This window comes from Chiloscyllium plagiosum, chromosome 23, assembly GCF_004010195.1.
Source record: "Chiloscyllium plagiosum isolate BGI_BamShark_2017 chromosome 23, ASM401019v2, whole genome shotgun sequence".
NCBI classification, from domain to species: domain Eukaryota; kingdom Metazoa; phylum Chordata; class Chondrichthyes; order Orectolobiformes; family Hemiscylliidae; genus Chiloscyllium; species Chiloscyllium plagiosum.
The window spans coordinates 31,949,187-31,958,724 of record NC_057732.1 but is presented as its reverse complement, the minus strand read 5'-3'; the positions used below and the strand labels follow the sequence as shown (position 1 = coordinate 31,958,724).

The following is a 9,538-nucleotide window of genomic DNA, read 5'->3' as shown; positions in this document are numbered from 1 at the left end:
TTACCAGGATGTTGCCTGGAATGGAGAATAGGTCGTGCGAGGATAGGTTGGAACGGTGAAGGATGAGGGGTGAGGGGTGACTTGATCGAGGTTTATAAGATGATCAGAGGAATAGATAGAGTAGACAGTCAGAAACTTTTTCCCCGGGTACAACAGAGTGTTACAAGGGTGTTAAATTTAAGGTGAAGGGTGGAAGGTATAGGGGAGATGTCAGGGGTAGGTTCTTTACCTGGAGAGTGGTGGGGGCATGGAATGCGCTGCCTGTGGGGAGTGGTAGAGTCAGAATCTTTGGTGACCTTTAAGCGGCAATTGGATAGGTACATGGATGGGTGCTTAAGCTAGGACAAACGTTCGGCACAACATCGTGGGCCGAAGGGCCTGTTCTGTGCTGTATTGTTCTATGTTCTATGTTCCAAGTGGCACTTTCTGAATAGTGGCATGTTCATTATACAGAGTTTGAGTTCTGCTTGAGCAACCCAACTCCAGACTTGTTTGTTGAAATTTGGATCAAAGGAATGATGGAACATGACTTTGCTTGACATCAAAACATCATTTGACCAAGTACAATAAAGGAGCTGTACTTGTCAATGAATTAAAAGAGAAAACTCTGCTGATTGGAGTTATACCTAGAACAAACATAGATGATAGCAGTTATTGGAGATAGAACACTCCAAATGTGATCGTATCAAGGACAGACATAATCTTGGTACATAATTCTATTTCTAAAGAATCTCTTGACTTGTAAAGGTTAACCGACATTTTCACAGCAACATTAGGATTAATCAAATTTTTTTTTCCCCTCCTCTCTGAATGATGATCTCTTCTTCCAGCACACTTTAACATTTCATGAAAGGATTTTTGGGGGGGTTGAGGGGGGGGGAACAGAGAAAGATAATCTCAGGGAATCCATCATCACCCTCAATATTGTTGACGACAGTCAAGGGCAGTTAGTTACTTAGCTGAAAGTTTCTCAAACAAACCTTCCCTATGAGTGAGAGAAAAAGAAAGGTTTTAAAAACAAAACATATTCAGTGGAGTTTGCAGGTTATTATTAAGAGACTGTAATGAACCCATATCAATTCCAAGAGTCAATAACTCAGCAAGTGTAAATCTATTTGCAGTTTATAAGTTGTAGCATTGAGGGTGCAGTAAGGCCAATTAGCAGTTCCCTTTTATGCCACATCACAGGAAATGACATAATATATTTTTATTACAATTGCCAATGTAGAGAAGGAATGAGCATTTGAAGAAATTTAACAAACACAGGGATGCAGAGAAATTCTTAGCTTCATCAAAAGAAAGACTCACTAGATAAAGTTTTAAGAGGTAGAGTTTAAAGTCAAGTCAAGATGGCCAAGTTCATCATAGGTAAAATAATGCTGCACTGAATCCAAATCTGTAATGTCAGGTTAAATGCAGGTCACTGAACGATTTCAAAACTGTAGTTGTGGATGCTTGCAGAATCATGAAGACAGAAAAATACTGGCAAAAGCAAATGTAATTGCTAAGAATTTGGAAGCTCAACTAGATCCAGAACATCTCAAGAACTGCACTGCACTTCTTCCTCCCATTGCACATTCTTTAAATCTCAGCTACAGAGCAAGGCACAGTCAGCATAAGCCAGAACAAAGATCCGCAGTAAACCAGAAGCTAAGGCAACACAACACAGAAACAGAAAAGTAAGTATCAAAGTGGATTTTTTTGTATTTCCTTTCCCATAACATTTTTTAAAAAGACATTTTACTTACTGTTTATTGTATTATTATTTTTAACCTTTTAAAAAAAACTTGACTTTAAGTAGTAATACAGCCACAATGAAGTTTATTTTTAATCTTACTGATGTCAGTGGTTTGCCCATAGTTGTCAATAATGACAGCCTATGATTCTCTTTCATAAAATACCATTTAAATTTTGACAGTCATCTGCTCCAGACAATCTGATGTTAAAGTCTCATCTTTTCAGATTTTTTTCTAGGCTTTCTTCTCTTCAAGGTGGATATAACTTGCTTCCAGCTTTACTGTGCCATGGTGAATCATTTTTTGTTAACATTCATGTTATGAGCATGTGTATAAGTTAAAATGTAGCAAATGTAGCTGAGTTGGTAAATGAGGAAGAAGAAAAAGCCTGCTCTCTATCAATCTGGGCTGGGGTCTCAGCCTATTTTAGCTGGCCAGTGCAATAGCGCTGAAAAAAGTTTGGACTAAGATAACAAGTACTTACTCATTGCTTTCAAGGCAAAAATAGCTGAGAATCTTAAAAAAAAGATGCAATTGAGATTGATGCAGAGTTATACAGGTTCAGATTAGAATTAGTGAACAGGGGTTTTTATAAGTTGGACAGGCAGCATGGCTCAAGGAGGGTGTTCCAAACTGGGGAACGACCAGATAAAATCAAGTACTGTTCAATCCCTTGTAAAAGTCGACCAGCTAACGTTTAAAAAAAATTGAAGCTCATTCTATTTGGCACTTGATCACCTCCAAAGTTAAAAACTGGCCCTGGTACAAACCTACTCATTTTACAAAATCATAGAATAGCACGTCAGCAAAGGCAGCTATCAATTCCTCACAGGTACACAGGTCAACATACCCTGTCTAGGTACTATTCCACTTGTACATACTGCATTCCTGCTAATCATGCCCTCTCATATGATACATAGATATCAAGAAGCAAGATCTCAGTTCAAATAAAGTAACTGAAAATGCAGAGCAGACAAATAATTGTGCAACAGCTAGACAAGATCAAACAAGTACACTGGGATTGGAGGAAGCTTGCCACACAGTTTAGACAGATGCCTAAGGATTCATAAATGATTAAGAATTTTAACTATGCTTAGAGTTAAAGCTATCAATTAAATTAGTTAGAGGAGTCAACTGAAGAGAAGTTTAAAAATTCAAAACAAAATGAGCATGCGGACATGCAGGGTAGTGAAGAGGTAAACAATAATCAAAATGTGATAGGAAATGATAGAAAATGTCAAGAGAGCAGCAAACATTAGAACCAGAATAAGTAGTAATGGTAAAAAGTTAAAACTTGAGGCTCTTTATCTGAACACGTGCAGCATTTGAAATGAGGGGTTGGTGGCACAAATAGAACTAAATGAATGTGATTCAATAGCTATTACAGAGATAAGGTTGAGAAATGTGTTGCTGGAAAAGCGCAGCAGGTCAGGCAGCATGCAAGGAGCAGGAGAATCGACATTTCGGGCATCTGCAGTCCTCACTTGCTCCCAGAGATAAGGTTGTAAGGTGGCCAGAACTGGGAACTCGATATTCAAGGGTATTTGACATCCAAGAAAAATAAGAGAATCGACGTTTCGGGCATCTGCAGTCCTCACTTTCTCCCAGAGATAAGGTTGTAAGGTGGCCAGAACTGGGAACTCGATATTCAAGGGTATTTGACATCCAAGAAAAATAAGCAAAAAGGAAAAGAAGGTGGGGTACTGTTGTTAATAAAAGAGTTTATCAATGCGGTGGTGGATAGTGATATAGATGCAACAGAGCATGCTCTGGAATCAGATTGGTTTGAAATAAGGAATAGTAAGGGCAGGAATTCATGACTGGGTGTTTGTAGATCTCAGAGGATAAAGTTTAAAATAGGATAAAAGAAAAATAATAGAGGCGTGCGATAAGGACAATGGTCATCAGTGATTTCTAATCTATATATTAACTGAACAAATCAGATGGGCAAGGGTAACATGGAAAACCAATTTGTAGAGAGCATTGAGTCTTTGTCGATCATTTCTTTGAATGTTGCACTACCTACACAGGAACATGCTATGTTAAACGTAGAATGTGTATTCAGGTAGGATTAATAAGAAATCTCGTAAGGATTCTCTAGAAGGTAGCAATCATAACACAATTTTAAAATCAGTTTGAGGGAGTGTAGCTTGGAACTCAAACCAATACCATCAATTTAAATAAGGACAACTGGGAGGTACGAAGAAGCAGCTGCCTAAAACAGGCTGGGAAAATAGCCTGAGGGAAAAGGTCAGTAAATGAGCAGTAGCAGACATTTAAGCAGATATTACATAATGCTCAGCAAGAATTTATTCTGATCGAAACAAAGGAATTGATGAGAAGGATGAATCACCCACAGTTAACGAAAATGATCAAGGAGAGTATCCAGTTCAAAACGAAGGCATACAAAGCAGCAAAAACTAGTGTTTGGTCAGAGGATTGGGAATGTTTTTTGGACTGAGCAGCAGACAACTAAAAAGCTACTAAAAAGGAACAAATTGACTATGAAAGTAAATTGACAAGAAATATCAAATCAAGCAGGGAGTGCCAAAAAGAAAGTGTAGCTAAAGTGTGAGACTCTTGGAAGACGCGATGGGCAAATTGATAATTTTGTATTTATTAATTTTATGAGAGGTGGGTGTTGTTGGCTGGTTAGCATTTATTGCCCATCCCTAGTTGTCCTTGAGAAGGTGCTGGTGAGGTGTTTTTTTTGAATTGCTGCAATCCACCTGCTGTGGGTTGACCCACAAAACCATTGTGGAATTCCAGGATGTTGACCCAGCGACAGTGAAGGAACAGCGATATATTTCTAAGTCAGGATGATGAGTGGCTTGAAGGGGAATTTGAAGGTGATGGTGTATATATCTGCTTCCCTTGTCCTTCTAGATGTAAGTGGTCGAGGTGGCGTCTCAGGATCTTCTGCAGTGAATTTCTGCAGTGCTTCTTGTAGATAGCACATCCTGCTGCTACTGAGCTTCAAATGATGGAAGGAATAGATGCAGTGCCAATCAAGTGAGCTGCGTTATCCTGGATGGTGTCACGTTTCTTGAGTGTTTTTGGGGCTGCACTCATCCAGCCAAGTGGGGAGTGTTTCATTACAATCCTGACTTCTGCTTTGTAGATGGCTTAAAGGCTTTCAGGAGTCAGGAAGTGAGTTACTCATTGCAGTATTCCTAGCCTCTGAACTGGTGTTGTAGCCATGGTGTTTATGTGGAGAGTCCAGTTGAATTTCTGATCAATGATAGCTCCAAGGATGTTGATACTGGGGGATTCAGTGATGGTAACACCATCGAATGTCATGAGGCAGTGGTTAGATTGTCTCTTGTTGGTGATGGTCATAACTTGGCATTATGTGGCATGAATATTACTTGCCACTTGTCAGCCTAAGCCTGGGTATTGTCTACATCTTGTTGCATTTGGACATGGACTGCTTTAGTGTCTGAGGAATCGTGAAATGTGCTGAACACTGTACAACCATTGGTGAACATCCCCACTTCTGACCTTATGATGAAGGGAAGGTCATCGAAGCAGCTGAAGATGGTTGGGTCTAGGACACTACCCTGAGGAACTCTGCAGAGATGCCCTGGAGGGAGATAACTGATCTCCAACAACCATGGCCATCTTCCTACATGTAACATGACTAACCAGAGAGAGTTTTCCCCCTAATATCCATTGATTCCAGTTTTGCTAGGGTTCCGTGCTGCCACAATTGGTCCAATGCGGTCTTGATGTCAAGGGCTGACACTCTCATCTCTCCTCTGGAATTCATCTCTTTTGTCCATGTTTGAACCAGGCAGTAATGAGGTCAGGATTGCATGGCCCTGGCAGAATCCAAACTAGGCATCATGGAGCAGGTTATTGCTGAGCAGTGCTGTATGATAGCACTGTTGATGACACCTTCATCACTTTACTGATGCCCGGCAGTCGATTGATGGGGCAGTAATTGGCCAGGTTCAACTAGTCCTGCTTTTTATGCGCAGTGCATACTTGGGCAATTTTCCACCTTGTCAAGTAGATGCCAGTGTTGTAACTATACTAGGGGAGCAGCATGTTCTGGAGCACAAGTCTTCAGTACTATTGCAGGAATACTGTCAGGCCCCATAGCCTTTACAGTATCTAGTGCCTCCAACCATTTCTTGATATCACGTGGAATGAATCAAATTGGCTGAAGACTAGTATCTGTAATGCTGGGGACCACTGGAGGAAGCAGAGATAGATCATCCATTCGGCACTTCTGGTTGAAGATTGCTATGAAAGCTTCAGCCTTATCTTTTGCACTGATGTTCTGGGCTCTTCCATCATATGAGGATGGGGATATTTGTGCAGCCTCCTCCTCCTCCAGGGAGTTGTTTAATCCTCCACCACGTTCCTAAGTTACTACTTTTGGTTTAAGAAATGTTTCCTAATTTCACTCCTACTAAGTCTAGCTCCCAAATTTGCCACAGATTTCCTAACTACTAGAAACTGTTTCTGTCTATTTACCTTATCTGTTTGTCTTTAGATTTTGAAAACTTTGATCAAAACACTCAAGCTTCTAAATTCCAGGGAATACAACTCTACTTTGTTTGATAACTCCATGCAGCTTAACCCTTAGAATCCACATGGTAAAGCTACACTGCACTCCTTCTAAGGTCAATATATTCTTCCTCAGGTGTGGTACCCTGGACTTCAGGTCTGGTTTTATTTGAGCTTTATAAAGCAGATGCATGATTTATCTTGTTGTGTTCCATTCCTCCAAATACAAAGGCCATTGCGGTTTTGATTGTTTTCTCTGCCATGTTCATGTCATTTAAACGATTATACCTCAGCACCCCCAGACTCTTTTCACTTCCATCATTTCCAGCTTGTAACCTATTACAAATGTTTTAGCCTTTTTAGATCCGAAATGGATTCCCTCATATTTGATTACAATGAAATTTATACAGCTTTGCCAATTAACTTAACCTATCAATATCCTAAGTAATGCTGAAAGACATTTTATTGAAGTTTGTTATCTTGTACTCATCAGGACAATTTGCATGAATATCAATTCAAGGGAAGGGTACTGACTGTTTGGCAAGCAAACTCTGATTAGTAGAGGCATTGTTCTTGAGAATGGACTAATTAATGATGATTGACATTTAACTGCCAGTTTTTGTTTAAATTTTAAACTGGGAGGTTGATTTTGAATGGGCTGGGCAGAGTCTGAGAACTGAAAGAGCGACTGTCTATCACCTATTTTTTTGAGTTGTAACAGGTATAGTACATATACATATTGCTTTGCCTGAAAAGAATAGGCACATGCATTAAAAAAATGTAGCTTCCAGTACACACAAGTGTTTAATCAACTTAATTCCTTACACACTTACTATTACCTGGCAAATGTTTCTAAATACAGAATCAGATCCAATGTTGAACACTGTTGCGAGTTTTACAAACACATACCAGTTATGTATAATCAATATCTTCTCGTTGCAAACAACCAAAAGCTAATTTAATGCATTTTGATAGAATCAACCAGACTTTGGGAGTTACAGTATTACACCAGCAGTGAAATACATACCACATTACCTCAAATGTGTTTTGAGGTAATGTGGTACAGTTCCTTCCTGTCCCAGCGCTAGCACTGGTGGCAGTATCTCATGAAATGGAACTTTTCCTTCTCACACCACTCCTTTACCTCTCTAATCTGCTTGTTTATGCCTGTTTGAAAATGGTTCAGGTAATAATACAAAAATTACAACCATGAGATGCTGTCCTTCCTCGTACTATCTCCTGGGCAGACAACAAAGCATGCAGAGTTTTGATCCTACTGATGTCACCTGTCCCCTAATTACTGAATCCCCTACAATCTGTACCACATTAGGCTTCTCACCATCCTCCCCCCTCCATCTCTTGTGTCCTGCTCTGAGATGTCATTAGCTGAGCTGCAATTGTTTGTTGTCTTCACATGCAGAAAGTTGGATAAGATCAGGGTCAATGGCTCCCCAATTCCCTTATTTATCAGAATTCTCATTACATGAACATATCTGACTAACATCTATGCCATTCTGATCCTTCACCTCTCTACAAGGTGTGATCGTGCAACAAACTATCAAGATATCGCTTCCCCTTTCGTGTGTCAAAATGTCTCAAACTCACACTCCAGTTCAAAGGCTAACCTGGAGAGATTTAAGATGCAGCCGTCTTTTGCTATCTGCTTGTATGATCCCAGATACTGCAATCCAGACCAACACACACTGCCATTTTCAGTTTAGGTTTTACATCTTTTCCCAAGCATTAACTTGCCATTAACAGTGGACAAAAGATTGAAGTGCTTATTGCTTTAAACTATTATTGAAAGTTTTGGAGATTATAGACAGCATCTCCACCCTGCCCACTATAACAACCCTCCCTGCCACACCAGTTTCCCAGCTTTAGAACTCATAGCATTATAATTTTCAATATCACTCTCTAGATCCTCTGACTAAGCCAATGAGAGTCAGTGAGAATACAGACCAAAGACAGTAAGAATATGGGCAATAGCCAAATGGAAATTGCTGTGGGATAGAAACTTTTGGCAGTAGTTTAGACAACTGCAAGTTTATAGAGGATGGGAATCTTAACAATGACAGCTTTATGGTCAATGTGTTTGTAGGTGATATAGAAATAAATAACAGTTTCAGCGACACAACAGATTAGACAAGGAGTCAAACAATAAAGCAATGATCTGAGTTAGCATATTGTACCCAAGAAACTGGTGTATTTATACTTATTTAACATGCTCAATGTAGTGTTATTGCAAAAACATCTTTGTTGAATATTTGTCTTTTGGAGTTTCTTATAAAAAAATATGATAACACCCATAAGTGGTCTAAGAATCCTGAGGTACATCAACCAAATGATTGAGAAAATTTTTTTACATCTGAAATAAGTATTGCAATAAAGATAAAAATACACACACACTATAGCAATCGCATCCCTAATTACTGTAATATAAGACTATATTACAGTAATGATATAAATGATACATACAAAGTGCACCAGTTTAATACTTACTGTACACGTGGGAAGACCAGAGTCTTCAGATGTCACTCGTAGTCCATTTTCTAAAACAGTGACTTTTGTTTCTGGAATATTCAGAGCAACATGTGCAGCTGTTGCTTGTGTCGCCTGGAATCTATTCCAGTTGTGTAGGATGGGCTAAAATATATTTTGGTAATTTGTAAAGAGACAATATAATTGCAGCAAAACACAATAAAAAATAGATTTGTAATTTATCATTTTCTTACATAGAAGCATTCACAGTGTTTGTAAAGACAATTCTTTAGGTCTTTCAGAATGGAAAACTTCTACAGGATTGGTTTATATTTATTGTTTACTTGGATGTGGACACTGAGTGGCTTGCTAGGCCATTTAAGAATCGATCATATTGCTGCGGTTGTGGAGTCACACATAGGGCAGGGTAGATCAGATAAGAACAGCAGATTTTCTCCCCTAAAAGACATGAGTGAACCAGATGGACTTTTTCAACAATCAAGGGAAGTTATCACAGTCACCATGACTGAGACTAGTATTAAAGTCTAGATTTATGAACTGAATTCAAATTCCACTAGTTGTATGTATTCTCAGGGCATCAATCGAGGAGAAAGTGAGGACTGCAGATGCTGGAAATCAAAGCTGAAAATGTGTTGCTGGAAAAGCGCAGGTCAGGCAGCGTCCAAGGAACAGGAGAATCGACGTTTCGGGCATAAGCCCTTCTTCTGCAGCCTCCCCACTTCCTCAGTTCTACCTGCCTGTCCACCTAACTTTGTATCATCAGCAAACTTCGCTAGAATGCCCCC

The 9,538-nt window shown here is 39.4% G+C and overlaps 1 protein-coding gene across 1 annotated transcript in view; it reads right to left on the bottom strand.

Annotated features, from left to right (window-relative positions):
• pmpcb (peptidase, mitochondrial processing subunit beta) overlaps nucleotides 1-9,538 on the bottom strand; it is a 39,573-nt gene that overhangs the window by 19,874 nt on the left and 10,161 nt on the right. Inside the window, exon 3 of the mRNA XM_043713836.1 lies at nucleotides 8,754-8,897. Coding sequence (XP_043569771.1) covers nucleotides 8,754-8,897 — 144 coding nt within the window. The remainder of the gene's footprint in view (nucleotides 1-8,753; nucleotides 8,898-9,538) is intronic.